Genomic DNA, 23,875 nt, shown 5'->3' with positions numbered 1-23,875 from the left:
CATCTGTGCCCCACAAGGTGCGGTGGGGAAGACCCCCCCACCTTGGCGTCCTCAGGCACGGGGCTGGGCACACACAGGGCTGGGGACGGGGCGGCAGTGCTACATCTTAGGCGGACTGTGAGAACCACCAGCGTATCAGAGTCTCCCCTTCCCCCTCCCACTCCAGGTCACCATCTCCTCTGAAGCACCAGACGTTTATCCTGCCTCCTACCAAGGGGAGCCCATCTCCAGCTGGTCAGGCCTGGCTTTCTCCCCGGTCCGTGGCTCCAGCCCTCCTCGTGCTGAGGGCCTGAACAACACGGCAGGAGAGGCGGCCGGGATGCCCAGGCATCACCCTGTGGACGGGACCCAAGCCCGGGGCGGCCTCAGGGCCAAACCTGCCTGGCAGCGGGACACTGGGAGAGGCGGGTAGTGAGAGCTCTCCCATGGCAGACACAGGACACTCGCTCGTGCAGCTGACATAAGGCGGCGGCTACATCTGCCCGCGGTGCTCCCCACCCCGCCCCACTCACAGGGCAAGCACAGCCTCACTCACAGAGACAGGGGGATGGACAAGATGGCACGGGGATGGGAGGCCGGGTGGGACAGGCAGGCTCGGCGGAGGAAGCGCCGAGACTGGGTGGCGGGGTCCTCATGGAGTGGTTTATTACGATTCCATCTCACAAGGCAGGTGGGTGGGCGGGCGGCAGCGGCACACGGACTCCAAGCCCCTGACAGACGTCTGCCTCGGGCGCATGCAAACAGTGCAACATGGTCAAGCGCAGACACGGGGCGACCGAGGCAACACGGACAAGGAACACGGGGTGGGGAACGAGGCTGGGGCGATGGGTCCCTAGAGAGGGGCCTGGTCTCCCCAACCCTTGTGGGCAGGACAGGAAAAATAAGATTCGTACTTCTTGTAAAATGCCCATTTGCTGGGTACTTTCTTTCTCCTTATCTTGAAAAATAATAAAAAATAAACACACGGAAAAAAATCTCAAAAAAGGAAAGGGATAAAACTCTAAGAAGGCGAGATATGGGAGGCCAGGGGGAGCCTGACCCCAGTAGGGCTCCTCAGCCTCCTCCCTTCTTGGCCCTTGGGCGGGGTTCCCAAAGCCCCACAGGTGGGTCCATGAGAGAAGGTGCCAGGCCTAGGCGGGGTCTCCGGGGGCCAGAAGGGGCGCAGGCGGCGACAGAGAAAAGAGGCCCACGGTCCTGCTGGGCTCAGTTCGGGTTTGGGCCCAGCGAGTGGGGCACCAGGTCCGCAATCTCTCTGGGTTCAGTCCCCACAGGCCCCCGACCTGGGCAGAGGCCGGCAGTCACAGGTGCAGCTCGTGGGTTTTGATGTGCTCCAGCTGCTCACGGAGCTGCAGGAAGGAGGGCCGCATGGCGGCGTCCAGGTGCCAGCAGTTCTTCATGACCTCGTAGACTGCAGGTGGGCAGCCATCGGGGGCGTCCATCTTGTAGCCCTTCTCCACCCGCGGGACAACGTCCTTCAGGGGCTGCGGGCAGGTGGGTGGTACGCATCGGTGTAAGGCCTGACCCCGAGGGGACCCCCACTCCCCCCTAGTTCCGCCTCAGCCCCGGCCAGGGGAGCGCCTGGAAGGTCCCGAGGGCAGGTCTGCAGCTTCTAGGCCTCAGGCCGGGGAGGTGGGGCTCAGCCGGTCCCCCTCCCTGTCACCCCCTCCCTTGCTCCAAGCCCCACCCAGCCCCAGCGCCCACACTCACAATTCTCGGATAAGGCACTCGCCCGAAAGAGTAGATTTCCCAGAGGAGGATCCCAAAACTCCACACGTCAGACTTGGTGGAGAATTTCTGCCAGTTGGATGGGAGAGGCAGTGTCAGGTCCTGGGAACTGGGGGGTGCGGGTGACCCGGGAACCCCACCCACCACAGCTCAGGCCCTGAGGAGAGGCGCGCCCACCTTCTCTCTCAGGGCCTCGGGGGCTGTCCACTTGACTGGCAGCTTGCCCGTGTCCTGGGTGCTGGAAGCTTCCTTGGTGAGGCCGAAGTCGCTGACCTTGGCCACGTTGTCCTCGGACACCAGCACGTTGCGGGCTGCCAGGTCCCGGTGCACGAAGTTGTTGCCCTCCAGGTATTCCATGGCCTCGCAGACATCTCTGGGGGCGAGCCAGCCACATGTCCCCTCAGACAGGGATCCCATAGCAGCCACCCCCCCCCCGCAATCAGGCATTGCTTCACTCACAGTGAGAACTTGAGGAGACAGTCTCCGCCCAGCACCGACCGACCCCGAGACCGCAGGTAGTCCACCAGACTCCCCTGGGGGCAGGACAGACAGACCAACAGGCCCTATAAGTCAGACTTGCCCTCTAGACCCTGGGAACAGTGGGCCTGGGGCTGGGTAAATGGCGACACTCAAGGGAGGTGTCAGGAGAGGGGAGGGGCAGGGGAGAGGTCAGGACGTCACTACTGAAGGAATATCAGAGTCTGGACACTGGACGCTGTGCTCAGCAATTATCATGCATTATCTCTTAATCTTCATAAATCTCTGAGGGAAACTTTGTTACTACCTCCATTCACAGATGAGGACCTGAGGTTTGGAGGGGTAACAACTTTTCCAAGGTCGTAGTGAATAAATGATGAGCCAAGACAAAAGCCAAGCCCTGGTGACTTCAAAGACCAGTTGGAGAGAAGGGACTGAGGGAGCAGGGGCCCAAGGGTATGGTGGGGGGCTTGGGGCAGCTGGAAGGCTCGACCCCAGTGTTTAGCTCCAGGCTGGCAACTGGATCGCGGGGCAGGCACACACCTTGGCCATGTACTCGGTGACGATGTAGAGCCCACCTTTCTCCTCTACGATCACGCCCAGAAGCTGTACCAGGTTGCTATGCCGAAGTTGCCTGGGGCAGGACGGGGTGGTCAGAGCCTGCCAAGCCTCCCCATCACCTCTTGGCCCCGGGTGACCTCCCCACCCCCTGCCCCAACTCACGTCATGACCGAGGCTTCAGCCAGGAAGGCCTGGGCAGTGGCGTCGTTCTTAATGCACTTGACGGCGACTTTGTTCCCTCGGTAGTCACCTAGCATCACGTCTGGGGCAAGAGAGTTGGGGGTCGTTTCCTGGACTCCCCCCAGTCATCAGCCTCTCCTAGGGCTCCCACCCTCTCTGGCTCACCTCCAAACTCCCCCTTCCCAATGGTCTGCAGCAGCTTCAGGTCCTTCATGTTCAGCGCCCAGCCGCCTGTGGGGGGAGTGGGTGGTGAGTGAGGGGTGCTGAAGCCAGAGCGGGGGTCACAGCAGAAGCAGACTGGACTGTGACTTATGTGGGGTCCCCTGGACGTCTCCAGAGCCTCCAGGAGGGGGTAGTGCCAGGAAGCCCGGGTGGGAGGAGGCGGGTGGGCAAGTGAGGAGTGGGCGTGGGGGGATGGCACTCACTGCGGAAAAACTCATCCTGGGCCGCCACGGTGCCCTCCATGACCTTTGGCTTGATGAGGCGAGTACAGAGTCCATCTGCGTCTGAGGTGTAGTGCTGTAGAGGGCAGGGCAGGCGATCAGGGCCAGCCCCCTGTGTACCACCCGCGGCTCCCATGCACTGCCCTGGTCTGACCACCAGATGGCAGCAGAGGCCGGTCCCACCCAGCCCAGAGATGCTTTGGGTCAGGAGGGCTCTCCATTTCTAGCAGGGGTTAGGGAGGCCCCAGACACATGGTCCATCTCCCATGCTACCCCACACCCAGGTGCTGGACGGATACCGGGTTGTTGTGATCACTCTGGGCCTCACCAGCATCCCAAAGCAGAGGACAAGCCCTGGCTCAGTCTAATACCAGCCTCTAGCCAGGTGTGCACAGGACCCTCCCCTGTCATAGGCCAACCCAGGCCAACAGGGGGAAGGTGCTGAGAGTGAGGACAGGAGGCATCTGGAGGCTGCCTGGGGTAGAGATGGCCTTGGGAGCTGCAGGGACATGTGGGCCGTCAAGGTGAAGCTCATGAGGACATGTTTACGTTCACACAGCTGGGCATACAGCTCTATGAGTGGCTGGAAGGAAGCTAGTTCTGGGATCAGAATACTCAGATTCTAGTCCTGGCGCCTCCAAGTCACAGCTGTGTGACCAGAGGCAGGTCTCTTAACCGCTCTGAACCTCTGTTTCCTGGCCTATGAACTGGGGTACCACCTCCCTGTGCAGGCATTGTGGGGTCAGAGCTCAACGCTGGCACACAGCACGGGCTCTATCGAGGCATGAGGAAACGTGGGCTTGCAGAGGCTGCAGGACGTGCCCAAGGTCATCCACCTAGAGTGGTGGGACTGTAGCTGGAATCAGGGCCGGCGCGCTCTGCTCACCTCCACCAGCTGCATGAGGTTCTCGAAGTACACCTCCTCGTCGATGCTAAGCTTGCTGGCGTGGTATATGATGCGGTAGTGCTCCACCTTGCCGTCGCAGCTCACGCACAGAGTGTAGTCCCCGGGGTAGTTGGTGCTCTCCCGCACCAGGAACAGACCTGTCTCTGGTGGGCACAGGAGCCGCTCTGCCTGCTCCCGCGTGATCTTGCCATGGAACCAGCTGCGGGGAGGCCAGGCCTGGGGTCATGGTGGCCCAAGGGCACTGCCAGGCTCCACTTCCCGAAGGCCCTCCCTCTGGCTGGCACCTCTCCACAGTTCAGGGCTCAGACAGGCTCTGGAGGCCCTCATCCTCTGCCTCCTGCCCTTCTTTCTTCAGCCCTCCTAGCTCCGTCCTCCCCTTTGAGGTCCGGCACCCATGCCCTTGCCCTCGTCTCGAGAGGCCCTCACGGACATCCCAGCCCCTCACTCTCGCCTCCCTGCTCTCCGGACTCTCTTCTAGGGGTAACAGGGCTCCCCGTCCTCCTTCCTCCCAGACTGGGAATTCCCAACCGTACCCAGAGGTACTCACGGCATGAGGCTGAGCTTGGTGCCTGCCTTCACGCCCTCCCGCTTCTGGACGTAGTTGGCTGGGATGATGCCCTCACGGCCCACCTTGTTCTTGGCTTTGTACCAGTTGGGGTCCTGGGGAGAGGGGAGCCCAGACACGCTCTCAGGCTCACCCTCCCATGCAGGGGAGACAAAACCCAGTGGGTAGGGGTGTGAAGTCCCTGGTTACCTTGGTGACAGCTACAATGGTGAGCACGTCTCCTTTGCAGAAGGGAAGGTCCTGCTCAGCAGTGCCGTGAAAGTTGTACTTGGCAATACATTCTGTACCGGATGGCCAGGCAGCCTGCAGGGCAGGCGACACGTGGGCGGAGAAGCCTGGGGCCCCACCCACCTGCAAGCCCTCAAGGTCACAGCCTCTTGGCTGGCCTCCCTGAGTCTGGGTGAGGTGCCCTTCCCCTGGAGAGCTCTGGGTGTCTTCTAGCTGAGACTTCCCCACGGCCCCCAGACCTGTGCTCCCATCTTGAGGGCCGTGCATCTGACAGTCGGCCCTGGAATTCCATTTTGCTGAAAGCCAGGACTGGGGAAAAGGGGAATGAATCGACCTGAATCCTCATTCTCACTCTTCTCAGCACCCCCGTGGCGGTGGTGGGGATACTCCACTGCCCTAGACCCCTGCCCCTGCAGTACCTGAATTGCCGACATCTTCTCAGAAGATCTGGTATCCCCGTGTCACAGGAAGGCCAACCTGTCACTTGGTACCATGAGAGCTGTGGGGAGAGGGGAAGATTGAGGGAAGGCTGTGAGAGGAGATGGTTCCCTCCATCACTGAGACCCTACTCCTTCCCCATAGCAATACGAACAGATGCCAGAGGCTTCTGGAGCTGGGACCTGGGGCAAGGGCTGTCCTTTCCAGTCTCAGCAGGCTGAGGGCACGGGGCAGGGGAGGAGGCAGGGGATGAGGGCTGAGGACCCCCAAGGACAGAGGGCTGTCAACCCTGAGCCCATTGTGGCCTTACAGCCCTTGGAATGACCAACAGAGGCTACAAAGCGTAGTGGGTAAGTAGTGTCTGCCCCACCAGCCCTCCATGGCTGGATATCAGCTAAGTGGTCTGTGGGGGACCACAGGGCAGCTGTGAACCTGGGGAAGGTGCTTGGGACCTTGGGAAAGTCCCTTGTCCTCTGTGGGCCTCTTAGTTCTGTCACCTATAAAAACTCACCCAGGCAGTATCTCTGAAGCCAAATGTATGCCAACCCCATGGCCTGGCAACCCTACTTCCCAGCACACACCCAAGAGAAAACAGGGCAGGCACTGCTGACACAGGCACAGGAGCACACGCAGTAGCACGGTCTGTAACGAACCTCACACTGGGAACTGCCCAGACGCCCGTGAGGAGTGAGATGGATAAACTGTGTACATTCACAGAGTACCGGCCAGCAGTAAACATGAATAAACTACAGCTATGAAACAACACTGATGCATCCAAACATGCTAACCAAGATGCCAGACAGAAAGCACACATGCCTTGTGATTCCATTCGTATAAACTCCACAGTCAGGGGATTTTCCAGTGCAGGATGGCGACTCCCCTTGGAGGAGGCAGCGACTGGAAGGGGGCAAGTTCAACTCTGCAGTGCTTCACTGAGCTGTACCCTTGTGGCTGGTATACATTCTGGTGTATGTGTTTACTTCAGTAAAATTGACTACCCCGAGAAAGTTACCTCAGCCAACCCCACGCCCCAAGAGCAGCTAGTCAACCCCGTCTTGCACACATACTCTTTGTGGCCCCAGCTCAGCACTCCCTCTATGACCAGCATCTTCCCAAACACAGCCCAGAGCCCCCGAGTACCTGTCCCAGGAAGCAGAGGGATGGGGCTACTGTTCTCTTCTGACAGATGAGGAAACTGAGGCTTAGAAAGGGCCAGTGACTACTCCGTGCTCACAGTATGTTAGAAGAAAAACTCCTCCATGTGCCTTGTTCCCAGGCTCATTTGCAGGACACACAAGGCCTGGGGCCTGGTGGACACTCACAAACTTTACCACCTACCCCAGGCCAGGTGGTGGAAGAAGACATTTGAGTGCAAGTGCCTAGGGGTGTGAGGTGAGTGAGGACTGCAGAGCTTAGGTGGGCTTCCTGGAGGAGGGAGCGCTGGAGCTGAGCCCTGAAGGTTAGAGGGCTAAAAAAGGCAGGGGCACCCCAGGCTGGAAGCCCATGGTGAGGAGGGCGGGAAACAGACCCTGATGGTCTGAGCACCCCGTCAGTCTGCGGCAGGGGACCGTGTGTACTGGGTCCGCCTGGCACAAAACTTGTAGGGATGCGGGGGCTTCAAATGCTGACGTGAGGACACAGGGTTTGCTTCTGAGGGCCATGGGGTCTGTGGGCCTCAGCAGGGGAGTGTGTGGTCTTGGGGACCAGAAGGAGCCGGGGAGAACACAGGTGGGGAGAAGCACCACTGCGTCCAGGCCCCACTTCCAGGCTTCCCTTCCTGCCGGTATACATAGTGCTTCCTGTCCCAAGGCCAGCCCGTCAACCTCTGCCATCTGGGCAGGGAGCCTGGGGCACAAGAAGGATGAGCCTGGACTCCCCTACACACACACATACATTGACACGACTGAGCCACCATGAGTATAGGAAGCACCTCCAGGCTCCCAAGAACCACATGTGGGAGCCGTGAGCTCCTCTTGCCCCCATTTTATAGAAATGGAAACTGAGGCTCATGAGGTTTGAACAACTTGCCCTACGTCGCACAGCTAGTTAGGGGCGATGGTCCGGAACTTGAACTGGGGTCCCTCTGTGGCTGGCTGGGTCCCCAATCTTCAAGACCTTCTGAATAGGGGCTCTGCCAGCTCTCCACATCCCCTTGCCTCCCCCTCCCTCGCAAGATTCACCACCACCAAGGGAGAGAGGGCGAGGAGGCTGAGGCACCATTAGTCACCCTCCCAGCTGTCAGTTTGCAAACACTCCCTCCCCTGCAGGCCTGCAGCTGCTGCTGCCGCCTCCCCACTGACTAGATGATAATAACAAAAATAATAATAGGTCCTGTTTGCTGAGCACTTATTCTGTGCTGCGCCCTGTCCTTGGCACATTATGGCTCATCAAATCCTCTAACAACTGAGAGGGAGAGGCTATTATTATCCCCATTTTACAGATGAGCCAGGCTGAGAGGCAAGTGGCCTTACCTGAGGCTACACCTCCAGTGAGCGTCCTGCCCCACGCAGATGTCATATGCCTGAGCCAGCAGGCCAGTTCGACCCCCACCCCTGGTGCCTCCTGCCTTATGTGCACGCACCATGCGGGGGCTGCCAGGAGGCTGGGACCACACTGGCCTCAAAAAGAGAGTGCAAGGGAAGAGGGAGAATCAAGCGGTGCTCAGAGGAAGGGGCAAGGCCAGGAGGGTCAGGGTGGCCTGCCTTGAGGGTCTGGGTTTTGACAGATATGGAAACGAGAGGGAGGAGCTAGCCTCTCCCCTTTGCTCTACTGGCTATGACTTCAGGACTCAGTTTCCCCATCTGTACAATGGGCTGATGACAACCCTACAGCTCCCAGGGCTGTTCTGAAGCCTGCTTTCTTCCCACAGAAATCCTGCCAGCAGGAGCTGCAGACCCTCTCTGATGGCTCCTCCCTGGCGAAGTCATGAGGCCAGGAAGGTCCCGTCCTTAGGGCTCTGAGGGTCCAGCCGGGCTATCCCCTTCCAGGTCAGAGGCCAAGAGTCAGAGTGGCTGGGAGGGGCTACTGCGAACCTAGGCCTCTAGTCAGGCCTTGATCAGGCACAGAGGGGCCCTTCCAGGGTTATGTGAACCTTGTTTCAGGCCACTTTGTGGAAGAAGTGCAGGAACTTTGTCCAGGGAGTCAAGGGCTCTGAGTCCTGTTCCTGGCTCTGCCACCAACTTGTTGTGTGACCTTGGGAAAGTCCCTTGACCCTTCTGGGACTCACTGGCTCTCCAGCACCTGAACCAGATCCCTTTCTCACCCGCTGCTCCTAGAACCCTGGTACCCCACCCACCTTCCCACCTTGGCATTCCCTCTCCACTCCTTCCCCCTTCTCTATCCAAGGAACTTCCATTCAACCTTCAGGGGTTGCACGTGTGCCTAAGAAAATGTAGTAGGACAGTCCCTGCAGTACTGTTTGTTGTAGCAAGAGATTGGGAGAAACCTTTATGTCCGTTAATAAAGAACCAAGTAAATATATGACCAGATAGCCTGAAAAGGCAACAACACAACTCCAGCTGTTATGGGGCCAGGATGGATCTCTGGGTGCTGATACAGAAACCTCCCCACGATAGAGTAAGTAGAAATGGCAAAAAGCCAGCTCAAGTCACGAAGGAAACGTTGCTGGGGGAATAGGACAGTGACATGGCATCTCAGTACCACCCTCCAGATTAATCAGAGAGGAAAAAGCACCTCCACCACAGGGAGATGTGGCAGATACCTCGTTAACCGAGTGATCAGATTAAGCATCACCAATAATGAGAGGCGCACACTGAGTGCCTCCTGCACTAAGGAGGGCACAGCATCCTCTGTGCGATGGGCCCGCAGAGCTGCTTAACCTGACTCCAATCAGGAAGACGTAGGCAGACAGAGACCAAATAACCGGCCTGGACTCTTAGAGTCAATGTCATAAAAGACAAAACAAACAAAGAAAGGCTGGGGAATGTTCTGGATTAAACAAGACACAAAAGAAACATGAAACAACAACAAAATGGTAATTATGTGAGGTGAATGATGTGTTAAGTAACCTCATTGTGGTAATCATTTCACAATATGCACATATATCAAATCATCACACTGTATACTTTAAACTTACACAACATTAAATCGCAATTATATCTCAACAAAGCTGCAAAAGAAAAAAAGAAAAGAAAAGACACATGATAGCAAGATTCAGTGAGTGATTCTGAATAAGATTCTGGATCAGAGGGAAAAAATAGCTATAAAGATCATTTGGGGACAACTGGGAAAATGAAAATGTTAGATAATGTTATGGAATTAATGTTAATTTTCTTAGGTGTGATCATGGTACTGTGATTATGTAAGAGATACACGATAAAGTACTCAGGAGAGAAAGGTACGATGCCTGCAACTAACACTCAAATAAATCAGCAAAAAAAAATATGTATACACATATGTCCATGTATATAAAAGAAGAGGTAAAGCGAATGTGGCAAAATGTTAAGAACTGGTGAAACTGGGTAAAGTATACATGGGTATTCATTATACCATTATTTCAGCTTTTTGGTGGGTCTGAAATACTCAAAGACCAAAAAAAAAGCAGGGTGCAGGACATCACCCATGGTATATTACAAATTATTGTTTTTTTAAAGGACATACCATTCACCCCTAACCTTAGATATGAAAGATAGATATCTCTGAAAGATAGAAGAAACTGATAACAGAGGTTGTCTCTGGGAATGGGAAGGAGTAGTGAGTATCAAGTTCAAGGGAAACTTACTGTTCGTTGTATATTTGCTATTTTGTTCTTTTAACTTTTGTTTTTTTAACCACATGGCATCTATTGCCTTCCCCCTAAAAATAAGATTAGTAAGAAAATCAATAACTTTTTGAAAACCACTTGTGCCAGGAGCCTTCCGGGGCTCCCCAGCTGTGGTGGCTGCTGGGGCCTCCAGAGCCTCTCACGCCCCATGCTCCAGCAAGAAGCTCACTGACCCTGTGGGAGCCCCTGCAGGAGGGGAGCCGGGCCCAGGGCGGCCGCTCAGCACGTGAGTGCTGAATGAATGAATGAACCAACAAACAACAGGGGGAAGCTAGGCTGGCTGCACCACACTGCGGTCCCATAACCGACAGGACTATACTTAACCCCTAAGGGACAGCAGCTGCCACCCCACCCCCACAGGGCTGGGGGACAGGGGGCTTTCACTCCGACTTCCTGCCCCAAACCCTGCTCCCAGGAGTTCTTGTGCTGGGGTCCTGGGAACAGGCTGGGCATTGTGCCCAAGCGCTGAGGTCAGTGACCACAGCCTCAGGCAGGCCTTTCTTGGGAGCCCAGGCTGGCAGGCAGGGGGGAAGCCCAGCAACTGCCCTTTGCCTGCCTTGGGGAAGCTGTAGACCCTCACAGGCTAGCACGTGCTGAGGGCCAGTGTAGGTTAAGGGGCTCCTGCCCTGCCCCCCTCACCAAAACTCCACTGCCTAATGGGGCGTGGGAGCCTTCAGTAACTGTTTACACCCAGCTAAAAATAGCCACTGAAAAGGGAAGTGCACAAGAGACCTGGGGGAACTCTGGGGGCCATGGCCCCCAGAGACTCTGGTCCTGCCACAGGACCCAGCTGGAGCCTCTGCGGGGCAGGGCAGCCCCCAGAGGCAACAAGCAGGTCCACCTTGCCCTCTTATTCTTTGAGCCACTGTTTCAAGAGGCTCCCTGTGAGCCCAGCTCCATGTGTGGCAGCCAGGATGGACAGGAGGGGGGAAGGGCCCCGGAGGTCCTGCCCTTGGGACCCCAAGAATGCTACTCAGCATCTCTGCTCTGTGCGCAGCCCTGCTCCACCCCTCCTGGCTACCAGCTGATCAGTCCCGGCCAGGTGTGCTTGGGGCCTCAGCAGAGACGGACAAAGGCCACTGGGGAAGGCTTCCAGGAAGAGGGGGCGGGGAGGGGAGGATCTCAGGTAGAAGCGACTGTGCTAGCTCCGGCCAGGATTAGGATTTCAAACCGTGGTACAGAGAGAGTTAATGAAGGCGGGAGGAGGCTCAGGGTGAGGCGGGTGAGGGTCAACAGAGGCTCTGAACCCAGGCAGCCTGGCACACAGCTCTGCGTTTCTGATTGGGCACGCCCCTCCGAAAGACACCTGAGGAGGGCGGGGCACCAACAGCAGCTGGGCTGGTTTGGCAGCAGTAAAATCAGCCCCACCTCTGGTTCTAGAAGCACAGGGCACCCAGGCTGACGGCACTGTGATGCCCCTGGTGACACACCAGGCCACGGGCTGGAGGCTGGTTCCCACTGAGCCAGATGGGTGGTCCCAGAGCCCTCAGCTGGGCAGCTGCAGAATTGGGCACAAGACCCTTGGAGAGGCCTGACCCTCCCCGGGGGTCAGAAGAGGGCTGGAAGGATGGACGGTCCCACTTTGTCTCCAGTGTGAGCTGCCCCACCCTCACCCCCAGGGTTCCCTCAGCAACCAGCACCCCTGCCCTAAGGGGAGGGGTGAGTTTAATGGCTGCAAAGTGTTAAAGACCAAATTACAGCAACTCACTGGCTTTTTTCCTGCCCCCCAATGGCTCAGTGGGGGCTGGAGCTAGAGGAGGCTAGTAAGGGGAGCCGCCTTCCCCAGGCGCTGCTGCAGCCTGAGGCTGACACTCCTGGCCCAGAAAGGTTTCTAATTACCGCTCAGGAGCCTAATTACCTACATGTACTGGGCAGTGGGGACTCCAGGCCTCTGTTCCGCCACCCACCTCAGCACAGGCTGTGGTCTTTGCATCTTCATTTGCCTACGTTTACATACAGCCTCTCAGCACTGACCTCCAATGAACCCTTAAAAACCACCTCCAACGAACCCTTAAAAACCAGAGTGTCCTTGTCCCTCACCCCAAAGTCCCCTAGGCACGTTACAGGTGGGGAGATTGCGGCCCAGAGGCCGGTGAGCTGGCCACCAGATTCCTGGTCTCCCCATCTCAGAACTGGGACCCCGAGAACACATGGCTCAGAAGGTAAAGCTGAGGGGGCCCAACTCAAAGGACGTACAGTCTTGCTACCCAGTGTAGGGAGAAGGGTTACCAACACCCTCGCCCCACGGGATGGACTGTAAAAATGAAAGCACGAACAGTGAGAGCCTACTGACCCAATCCTGCCTTAGTTATTTAATCCTCCAAAAAACCCCATGAAGTTTTACTGCTGATCTGTTTGACAGAGGAGGAGCCAGGCTGAGGAGGATCACCCAGCTTCCAAGGGGTAGAGCAAGGATTTCAGCTCAGAGTTGTCTGAACCTGGTCGGGAGAAAACCCCTCCACCCTTCCCTTGGGCAGGACAGATGACACCCTGGACAGAGAGGTGCGAGTGGGCAGCTGAGGGGAGGTCCACCCAGAGATCAGCCCTCCTGCTCTGGGAAGGATGGGTTACATCTGTGCCATACCGTGCCTCGCACAGCAACTGGAGAAGCCAGCAGCCCTAGAGAGTGGAGGAGCTCTAAGCAAGGACCTCTGCCCCTACCCTGTCTCTTTCTCAAACGCTTCTTGATTTTCATGGCCCTTCCTCTCCAGGAAGCCCTCCTGGCTGCTCCAGCCTACGCAGATCCCCAGCTTCTGAGCTCCCCAGAGCCCTGCCAGGAAGTTGGAACCACAGGCCTCTCCCTACTGACTGACTCCTCTCTGACTCTGGCCTCTTCTATTGGTCGGCAGGGGGGCCTCAGGGTTCCTTCTCTCCTCTCCTCTCCAGTCTCCCTGACAGCATGGGCCACAGACGTCCGGCCGGTTGGGGAGCAGCGGCTGGGCTGGGCAGGGCTGAGAAGCAGCAGCCTGGGTGTGCAGGCGTCAGATGACACCCAGGTTTTCACCCACCCACAAGGCTTCCAACTGTGCAGAGAGGAGGACCCGCGGGGAGGAGGAGGACCCGCGGGGAGGAGGAGGGCACCAGGCAGCCTCTCCTGCTTCTAGGGGCCTAGACCACGGAAGGGGAGGGGAGGCGGAGGGAAGCTGCGGTTGGAGGCCCAGTCCCACTGAGGCGTACAGAGCTGGTGTGTGATGAGAAGCTACCCTCATCACAGTACCTCAAAACCAGGAAGAGAAACTGAGCTGGCAGAAGGGCGAGCTGGGCTGCGTGGGGCCCTCAGGTCCCTGGGGGCCTGCCAAGGGGAGCTCTTTGGACAATCCCTGGACAAACCACTTGTCCCTCCCAGGCCTCAGTTTCCCCACGGGAAAAATGGGATTCTCTCCCTGGTCCTGCCAGTCTGACCCTGATTGGTATGGGCTGCATCATGCCTGACACAAGAGACGCCCCCCAGTTAGTGGAGTACTCCTGGTCCCCCAACAGGCTCTGGCCTCTCCCGGGTAGCAGGGCTTGGCCCCCCGAAGTGAGTCTCGCCCTGCCTGCTTCTCCCCTCAGCCACGCAGGGAGCACACTAGCTCTTCCTCACCAGCTCTTTATTTTTAGGTCTGAATTTGACTTTAATCATTACTTAGCGGATTCTATTTCCAGCCCTTGGATGAAGGGACCCAGAGGAGAGGAGGAGGGGAGGCAGTGCTCCCTGCCTGGTGTGGAGGGTGGCCTGCCTCCTCCACCCATCCTGTCCCCAACCAAGGAGGGGGGGCACTGAGAAACTCCCAAAGTGCTCACCCCAGCCAGGCCAGCATCTTGGAGAGGACCGCACCCTGTGACCTCATCCCAGCCCGAGCTGTGGGACAGGAGGGCAGTTGTAATGCCCGCCTCCCCTGCGCCAAGACCAGGGACGAGGGGGACACTCCAAAGGCAAAAGTCTGGTGGCCGGAGTCCGAGGTCATGTGCCTGGGAGCCCTCTGCAATGAATGGGCCACCTTGGGGAGGACCCTCTACCTAGGTTAGTCCTGAGCCATACCAGGGTCAGCTGGGGCTATGGTCTCCTAGGTCCTGGGAGTGCCAAGCTGAGACTGTTTTCCTCCTACTGTCCATGGGCTGACCCTAGCAGGGCACTCCCAGTTCTCTGATCTCCACAGACGTGGAACAAGAGGAAGTAAGCGATGTCACAGCAGTACACGCTCAGATTACACCTGGGGAGCACCTGCTGAAGAGAAGGACACTAACACACAAGACTTCCCTAGTGATTTGTGGACCATCTATGTTCCCCTTCAACTCCCAGCTGGGGAGGCTCTCGAATCTCTGCCTCTGACCCCAACTTTCTTCCCTTCCCCAGCCACTGGGCAGGAGGATGAGGCTGGCATGGCTGTCCCTGGCTTGGGGCTCCGGATGTCGGGGTTCCTTGCTAAGACTCAGTTTTCCCAGGGAAAGTAGGCCTCTATCTCCACTGGGGAAATGTGGGGCTGGCCTAGGAAGTAGCTGAAGCTGGGGGACAGGAGGCAGCCAGGCTCTCAGAGAAAAAGCCTTGTCCATTCAGCTCTGATGCTGAAAGAACAGAGGGAGAATGGGTAGGGCCAGGCCCCAGAAACCAACCAGTAGCCCACCTTCCACATGGTGATGGGGACGGGGGAAGGCAGAGAGGGGGGACAGGATACTGGCCAGAGCAGTCTCTGAACACAGGGTTTCTGAAGGGCTCCCTGGGCAGAGACCACCCTTGGCTGGGTGAGCCATCAGCCAGCCCTGGCCCGGGTGTCTTCTGCACACACTGAAGCAGCCTGCAGTGGGCATTCCTTCAGCAAAGCCTACCCCTTCTCACAGAGCGCCTAGTGGATGCCAGGGGGTGTGCCAGGCACCTTGGTTAGTTAGTTCCGTGTCCGCACACTCCCCTCTGACGTAGGTATCACCGTCCCTGTTGTGTATAAAAGGAACTCTGGCTCAAAGGATGACCTGTCCAAGGTCCCTCTTCCCTGGCCTAAATGGCACAGCTGGGCCTGGAATCACGTTGGTTGGGTGCCAAGCTGCCCACTCTCTCCAATACTCTCAGCTGCTTTGGGGGCCTGCAGTAACAACAATTACAACAGCAACAGACGGGAAACAACGATGCACAAGCTTGGTAAGAGGGTTGGGGTAAGGCTGCTGCGGCAGAGCTTTTGGGAATATTTTGTAGCTTTTTAGGAGCAAAGTTGCACAGATTGTGTAGCAACATGAGAAAATGCCCAGATATGGTATTAAATGAAAAAAGGTGTGATGGCACGCATACCCAAATGAAAACAGCGACAAAGGCAAAAAAGATCAGGAAAAGACTGGCTGGGAGCTCGAAGATACTAACAGTCACTATGCCGGTGAAGAAGCAGTGGGTGAATTTTCTGTGTTCTAAATTTTCTGTAGTGCTGTTTTGTTACTTTCTAAATTCAGAACCCTAATACTATTTACCTACATACGTAGTTTTCTGAGCTCAGATTTGCTTCCTGGGGACCCACCTGCCACCCAGCTCTGGTCCTGGTGTCTGGGACATCAAGGGATGGCCTTTCTGATTTGGGACAGCCCCTCAGACACATGAGGGTGCTTCCCTACCTTCTCGTTCCCAGACCAAACACCTTTGGGGACAATGAGGTTCAAAACCTCCCAAAGAACAAGCTCAGAACTGGACCCAAGCCGTCCTGCCAGATCAGGCTTGTTGGGGCGGCCACGTCACACTGTGAGCCCTGGGCCTCTGTCTCTGCCTGTACTCTGGTCTGCTCTGTGATGGCTCAACCCCTTGGGGCCTGGTGCCCTCTGCAGCAGTGCTGGGGACCGTCTTCTGGTCCTTCCCTGTCCCAGACCCAAGGCAGAGAGAAGAGCAGGGAGGAAGACACCAAGCTCGTCACATAAAAAGTGAAGCCCTGCACACGTGCTTGCCTGAAGCCAGACCCCTTTCTACAAGGGTCTTGGGACCCTGGTCTGCACCCAACAGCTCACAGGCGTCCAACCATGTCAGGCTTCAGCCCCAGGCCCTCAGGCTGGCAAGGAAGTTAGGGCTGGGTGAGGGGAGCCTCCAGGCCCAACACATCTGTGTCCCCTCCACTGTGCATGTCAGGGCAACCGGAAACAACTCTAAATCAAGGGCAGAGGCCTGAGCGGGACGAAACTGCCAGCATCCCCAAGGGGCCCCAGACACGGCTAAGTATCCTCCAGGGAGCCTCCCACACTTCCAGCAGCAAAAGGATCCTGCCACAGTCCCAGTCTCCTTCCTGCTGCCTTCACCCTGTTCCTGCTGGGGCCCCACCAAGAAAGACACTGGGAACACCAGGGTGTAGGGAGCTTGGAAGAGACACCCTGGGTGTCCTCACTCTGACAATGTTCCCATGCCAAGGCTGAAGGGTGCTCCTTGTGGAAACAGGGCTCTCGCCTTCCCCATCCAGATCCCATTCACCAGCTGGGCCAAAGGTGTATAGGAGGGAGAGGTCAGGAATGACCACCAGGCTGCTTCAGTTCAGCCCCAGGGCTGCACCCCGTGGGTGCCCCACACACTCACCGCATCCCTCAGTGGGACCCAGTCTTAGGCACCAGGGGGAAATCCCACGGGCAGTGCCAATGCTGCCCGAGCCCAGACCCAGGCAGAGCCGGGGCCGGAAGCCCTCTCCCTTCTCTCTAGCCCTCTGTAGGGGAGCACGTGCTCACCCCACAAGGACCCATGGGCCAAGCTGGGGGCTTATGTCCCTGGTGGGTAAAGGCACCTGGCTGGTTTCTCTCTGCCCACAGCAGTCCAGCTCTGCAGAGCCGGGGGGATGAAAGGACAGACAGCCTAACTCTGCCAGAGGCCTGGGATAGCAACTCCCCCTTTAAGCCTCAGTCCCCTGGTCTACAAAACAGGAGGGAAGATAAACCCCTAGTTAAGCTCCAAGAATCTAGTGGCTGGACACGCCCCTTCCTGACACCTGGCTGGGCCCTGAGGAGCCTGGGAAAAGGGGCTGACAAGGCTGCCAGGAGGTGGGGCATGGTCCTAATGCCCAGTGTCACCTCCACCAGGACAGAGGCCCAGCCCAGTTTCCCCACCCTAGGGTCAGAGGTCCCTTGGCTTAGGCCTGGTCTTCTGGGAGGCCGAGGGTGACAGGCTCAACCTCTGGCAGGCTCAAGGGAGGTGGCTGGGCCCTGGGCTTCCTGGAGACGGCAGGGCCTCCGCAGGGGAATGCGGGAGGGGTCAGAACCAGGCAGGCCAAGGAACCCGCAGGGAGGCCCTGGGCCGGGAATGGCAAACCGCCCATCCTCCTGGGCCCTGGCCCATGCCGACCCCCTCCCTCCAGGCTCCAGCCAGCCCCCACAAGAGGGGGAGGACAAACTCGGGGTGGTCAGAGACAAGTCTGTGGGGCTCGAAAGGTAGTACCTCCCTCGTGCGCTCCCCTCCCAGTCGGGCTGGGCTGACAGTGACTCCCGGGAGATTTCGAACCCGGGAAGGAGGGTGTAAGGGAGGTGGGGGATGGGTGTGGACGCCACGGCAGCTGCAACAGAAGCAACAGAAGCGGGACGAGCGACCTCCACCCACCTCCCGCCGGGAAGCACTCGGACGCCCACCTCCTCCAGGTCTGTCAGGCACTCACCTCTCTCGGGGCACTGCGGTCCGGGCCACCTCGCTGCGGGCAGCATCAGCGGCCTGCGGGGCAGTCCATGCGGCCAGGGGGGAGGGGAGGGGCGCAGGGGTCCCCGGGTGGTGCGGTACAAAGAGGTCTGGGTGCGAAAGGAGGGGGAGGAGGGACGGCCAGACAGAGGCAGGGGGACGGCCTCGCGGCCCGGGTCGGGGAGGGAAGAAAGGCGGGGGAAGGGGGGCGGGAGGGAGTCGGGGGGAGGAAACAATGTAGCCGGCGCGGCCCCGGTAGAGTTCCGCTTCCGAAAGCCGCCACAGAGGTTCGATTTTGGGACGTCGCGCCGGCTGCCCCGGGCTGCCCCGGACCCTGGATCGGGGCCGCAGGGGGTCCCCGCGTTCCACGTCCCGGAGGCTCCGGCGGCCACAGGCTGGCTGGGGCGGGAGGGACCGCTGTCCGGGGGATGGCCCCGACGGCGGCGCGGCCGGGCGATCGCCCCGCTCGGACCCCACCCCGGCAAGACCTCCGGGCAGGGTGCGGGGTGGGGCGAGAGCTAGAGGGCGACGGTGGTCTCAGTGGCGGCGGCCAAGCTCGGCTCGCCCTGGGCTCCGCTGGGAGGAAGCTCGCAGGCCTGGCGAGAGGAAGCGCGGCCCGGATCCTCCGCCCGCGGCAGCGCGCCTGCGCGAGGGAGCCGGCCCGGCGCGCCGCGGGGCGTGGGCCGGCGGGGCGGCGCCCCCTGCCGGGCTCCGGGGGCACTGCGGGGGGTGTGTGTCCGCGCCCACGCCCTGCCCCCACCTGCCCACTGGCGCTGAAGGATCCTGAAGGCCCCTCACCGAGGGCCAACCAGCCCGCCTTGGAGCAACCTCCAAGCCTTCCTCGGGCGCAGCTCCCCCGATGTAGAAGCGATTGAGGCCAGGCCTGGTCCCCTCTCCTCGGATCTGTTTGTGGAGAGTGGACCTCACTCACAGCAGCATTTATAGATTCACAAGCATTTCCTGGCGCTGAGAATGTGACAATTCAGGAGTCTACTAGTAGGACCACTTCGTTACCGTCAAGGAGTTCCCAGTACTGACAGGCCAACAGACAAGTGCCAAGAGATAACTGATAAAAGTGAAGAAGTGGTGTACAAGGTCCACAGGAAGCAGAAAAGAGGGAAGGCCTAATGAGACTTCACAGAGCTGGGACCTTAGGCAGAAGGAACAGCATGGACAAAGGTAGGGAGAGGTGAGAGCACTTGATGGCTCTGGGAACTGTAAATAGCTCAGTACGGCTGCAGTTTGCAGTGTGGGTCCAGGAAAGTAGTGGGAGATGGGCTCCCTGCAAGCCCCAGAGACAAGAGAGATCCAGAGGGCCTTATGGAACTTTCCTGGACTTTGTTTTCAGCTTGGCAGCAGTGAGGAAGTTGTCAGTAGCTATGTGATTTTGGGAAAGTTACTTAACCTCTCTGTGCTCTAGTTTACCAAATGGGGGAAGTTATAACACCAACTTCTTAAGGTTTTGTGGGGAGGAAATGAGTTAATACGCTTAAAGTGCTTAGCGTGCAGTGGGCGGCACGTGGTCAGCCCTTAGCTAAGTATCGCCTGTTATTATATATTACTGTTAACGAGGAGCAGGGCGTGATCTGCTCTGAGCTCAGGAGCAGACTGTGTGTGTGTGTGTGTGTGTGTGTGTGTGTGTGTGTGTGAGTGTGAGGGGGGAGCAGAGAGTTGGGGGCGGGGGCAATGATGGAGGAGAGACCGGAGACTCCAGTGTGGGTACAAGGAGGCAGGCTACTCCCTAGGGACTGGGCCCTGAAGGAAGGGTCAGGATTGGTGGGGCAGAGGGGAGGGGCATTCTGTGGTGGGGAAAATGAGGTGTACAGGCAAAGTCTTGAAATTCAAAATAAGTGAGGGACTAGGGTCCTGGAGGAGAGTGAGTTGAGAAGGCAGTGTGGCTGTACATTGCAAAGAGCAGAAGTTGGGTGTGCCTCCCCAGACAAACTGCAGGATGGCCCTCTGACCCAATGCACCCCTTGGCCAGTTTCCAGAAAGGAGCCAGCCCTTCAAGGAGGGAAGTGGTAGTCACACCACAGCCCTTTGAGGAGACATCCAGTCTCAGAGATAGCTATGGTGTGACAGGAAAAAGCATGGATTTGGGGTTCAAAGTGTAAAGTTAAATTTCAGCTGGGCCACTTCCTAGTTGTGTGATCTTGGGCTAGTTACTTAACGTCCCTGAGCTCAGTTTCCTCTTCTGTAAGATCAAGCTTAAAATGCAACTGTCTCACAAGAGATGGTGCAGATGCAGCAAGATAATGGCCTAGGGGTGGGGGAGGTGGGGAGGGTGTTCAGCTTGGCTGGTTTCCCTTTCTTTCCTCTGAGGTCAAGATGGAATGATAAAGTGGGACCGGATGGGGCCACCTCTCAGCCTGAAGGAAAGCAATTCAGCAGCTCTGCGAAGGCTTCTCGAAGGGCCAAGTTGATATCTCCCCTCCCCTGACTGATCAGCTGGCAAAATGGGAAAGGGCTGTGGGGATATGTGGAAAATGCTCTAATCCCTGTCCCAGTTTTTCACCAATGCATTTTCCTTTACCCCCCAAACATGTTTGACATTATCCCCTGGGTTTGCTGTGGCCTAAGTGTGAACTTTGGAGTCCAATAGACTTGTATTTGCATCCTGGTTCCACCTCTTCACGGTAGAATGCAATAAATTTGTTAACTTCCTGAACCCCAGGCACAGGGGACAAATCAATAAAGGGTCCTGCCCCACAGAGCTATCCTCCAGTGGAAGAGCCAATGAACTTCCAACCTCACCACCATTCATTCATTCATTCATTCCCTCACTCAAATACTTACTGAGCACCTACTAAGTGCCTGGCACTATCCTGGATGCAGGAGTTGAAAGGGCGAGAAAGACCATTGTGGATAACCATGTGGTTATCCCCTCATGGGATAAATAAATAAGCAGGGCAATCAGACACTGTGGCATGAGGGCAATGAATGCTTGATGGAGGAGAGCACGGGGCGGGGAAACAGACACAGAGGGCCCAGCAGCTTAAGGGACAGCCAGAAGGCCAAGGTGACAAGACCAGCAAGTGAGGGGGAGTAGTATGAGAGGAAGGGGCTGGATCTGGGGGGGTGTTATGGGGCGGGGGGTTTATTACGTGAGTTTGGATTTTATTACATGAGCGCTGGGGAGCCGCTGAAGGATTTTTAAGCAGGGGAGTGACACGATTGAGCAGAAGTCAAGAGACCAGTGAGGAGACTTTGCATATTATGGCCAGTGATGATGGGCATGGACCCCAGTGGACAAAAGGGAGCCACGTGGCAGCTCTGGGTGATGGGCTGTTCGGAGAGTGAGGCCCCAGGAGAAAGGGGGCCTGATCCTTAGGTACAGCTGGAACATGGGGAAATGCTGGTGCTTTTTGCTGAGGTAGGGAGGACCTGGGAGAGGTGCAGGCTGGGGGTAGCGCTCAGGAGCTGTACTTTGGACAAGCTAAGGTTAAGACACCTGTGAGACAGGGAGATGTCAAGATGGCGTTTGGAGCCACGTTTTACGGACAAGGCCACTGAGGCTTGAAGCACTCAGAACTTTCCCAGAGTCCCACTCCCAGAATTGGGGTTCCAATCTGAGGACCTCCAAAGCCTGGGGCACCAAACAGCCTCCCCTCTCAGCAGACCCTAGGAAAGAAACTCATCAGAGAAGGGTCTTCTGGTTCTAGGATAGGGGAGGAAATTTAAGAGGAGCCCCTCCCTGCCAGGTAGGCTCAAGTGCTAGCTTTCCCAGGCTGAGCTGTTGTCCCCACCTTGGGGGAATGGAGAAAAGAGGGGAGGCTTGAGACCCCTGGATGTGGGAACAGGGCTTAGGACTTCTGGCTGCATTTGATGACACAATGCCACCGCAGTAGCTCGATGCAAAGTTGGGTTGGTAGCCAGAAATCCAGAGCTTAAGCACCTTTATGGGTGGACTGAGCTCTGATCCCAGGGTCCCCTGGGAAGGAAAGGACTTCCCGCCACGCTGCCTCCTCCTCTCCCCCAGCCTCTTTGCTCTGAAATGACAGTTTAGAGAAACTGGTGTGAAATAGTTTGAAACTCAGACGTCTGGGCAGTCCCTCGGGGCAGAAAACAGGAAGCCAAGATTAAAGGCAGATTTCCAGCAAAGTCCCCTTCTACTTCCTGCAGAGCAGGTGCTCAGGCTGAGCTGACTGTGGGCAGCTTCCCTCGCTGACAGCACCTCTGGGTGACTCTGCACAGGCCGGCTCTCCTGCTTTAGGAGCTGTTCTTCAACCTCGTCATCACCATCCGCACAGGAAGCTCCTGCCAGGCCCTTGGGGGAATGAGCCTCCTGCAGAAAGAGGCTGTGGAAGGTGGAAGGAGGCACCAACAGGAAACAGCACCTGGGGACACCTAGGAGGCAGTGAGGCCAGGCGGAGAGGGCATGGGCTTTGGGATCGTTCAGCCCTGGTGTGAATGCCACTTCTTGCTGTAGGGTCTCACTGACCTGTGGGAGTGGGTCGAGGGGTAGGAGCAATGCAAAGGGGGGCTTCAGGGAAGGTAGCCGGGGAGACTGGACCAGTGCTGGGGCCTGGGAGGCCTAGGGGAGGGCAGAAGCAGGAGAAAGCAAGTGGCCACAGTGGCCATCTCAACATCAGGGACCACTCGGCGTGGTGGCCAAGCTGATATCCACAGCTGCTAAAGTCTCAGGGAACCAGGGGCCAGCATGGGCCTCCCCCGTGACCTCTTTCCCTTCCTGACCCGCAGGAGAGCTGGCTTCCGTGGGCTCCGTCAAGGCAAGAAGCTACGCCTGCCTCATGCAGAGGCAAAGCCGTGACCTTCCAGATAAGCCCTGTGTTCTCCTCAAGGGGCCTGAGACCCCACCCACCCAAAGCTGTCCTTGGGAGGACACCTGCATCAGAGGCATCACGCGTTGGAAACCTCCCTTCTTGGATGGCTGAGTTTATCACGAGGACAAGGCATTGCCCTGGGAGACCCAGGTTCTAGGGACAGACTGGCCTCTGATTTGGGGCAAGTCCTCCCCATCCAGGCCTCAGTTTCCCCTCCTGTGTACCGAAGGGTTGCATCTGGTGATCTCCTGCAGCTCTGACTTCGTGTGCACAGGTGGAGGCCCTGGGCATGGGGAGGGTGGGCAGCTGCCAACGGACTCCAACTTCTGTCCCCCTGGGACCAGGGAGCTTCCATTTACTGAGCACCTACTATGTGCCCGATACTTTATTATTGTTATTGATGATGATACTGATATTTACTGGACACTTACTATGCACAAACATTTTTAATGTCAGATTAAAGTCTCTTCTCTTTACTGCAACAGTTTGCTCTAAGGGGATTTCTAAGGAAGCTTGTTTGTTTGTTTCCACCATGATGGTGGCAGAAGTCTTGGTGCTGATGGTTTGGTGGCTTTTTGGCTTTTGTGGTTTTAGCGGTGGTGGTGACCCAACCGAGAGGCCATTGAGAGCTGGAGGACCTCACTCTTGTGGCTTGAGGCAGCCGGTACATAGGGCTTCCTCGACCACACCACAGGGGTTAATTGGCTGGTCTCCTGACCTTGAAGGTCATGGGTCTGGGCTTCGCAATTCAGAATCTCTCTGGAGCAGGCAGATGCAAAACCAAGTTCATGACATGAATTGGTCAAGGAACCTGGGATCCCTGCAAACTATCTGGTGCCTTCCTCCAGGAAGGCATATTTCCTCCAGAAATGTGGCACATATTTCTTTCCTCCTTGGTCCTTGGTCTTGCAATGTTCTGTCTGGTGGGGCACAGACGTTAAACAGCGTGATGAGAGTTACTAGGAGGGATGTGCAGGTGTGATGCAGGTGCACAGCAGAGGAGCCCTCCTCACCTGAGTGCTCAGACCCTGCAGGAGGAGAGATGCCTGGGATAGTAGGAGCAGAGGCCCTGGAGCTGGAAGGGGTTGAGCTTTGGGAGAAGCAGAAAGAGGCTAGGATGGGCTGAGGGGCAGGGCATGCGGGGCAGTCTTGGGAGCAGAGGTCAGTGACCAGAGCCTGCAGGGCCTCCT

General features: G+C 57.5%; 1 protein-coding gene across 1 annotated transcript; it reads right to left on the bottom strand.

Moving 5' to 3' along the window:
• Positions 1-627: 627 nt before the first annotated feature.
• CSK (C-terminal Src kinase) lies at positions 628-18,482 on the bottom strand. The gene is made up of 13 exons (XM_082649308.1): positions 17,885-18,482; positions 5,506-5,585; positions 5,048-5,161; positions 4,841-4,953; positions 4,273-4,492; positions 3,369-3,462; positions 3,109-3,174; positions 2,926-3,025; positions 2,746-2,836; positions 2,185-2,258; positions 1,903-2,098; positions 1,708-1,794; positions 628-1,481 (listed from the first exon to the last, which is right to left on the bottom strand). Exons 2-13 carry the CDS (start codon positions 5,518-5,520, stop codon positions 1,299-1,301), a joined length of 1,353 nt encoding a protein of 450 aa, XP_082505434.1. The 5' UTR covers positions 5,521-5,585; positions 17,885-18,482; the 3' UTR covers positions 628-1,298.
• Positions 18,483-23,875: the final 5,393 nt, after the last annotated feature.

This window comes from Grampus griseus, assembly GCF_964374135.1.
Source record: "Grampus griseus genome assembly, chromosome: 2".
Classification (NCBI taxonomy): domain Eukaryota; kingdom Metazoa; phylum Chordata; class Mammalia; order Artiodactyla; family Delphinidae; genus Grampus; species Grampus griseus.
Note: the sequence above shows the minus strand (reverse complement) of the source record. Positions and strands in the feature narration are given on the sequence as shown.

Coding starts and splice junctions, on each gene's coding strand:
- CSK (XM_082649308.1), bottom strand. Junction 4,493..4,840: donor ACCAAGCTCAGCCTCATGCC/GTGAGTACCTCT, acceptor GCCTCCCCGCAG/CTGGTTCCATGGCAAGATCA. Junction 3,463..4,272: donor ACCTCATGCAGCTGGTGGAG/GTGAGCAGAGCG, acceptor TGCCCTCTACAG/CACTACACCTCAGACGCAGA.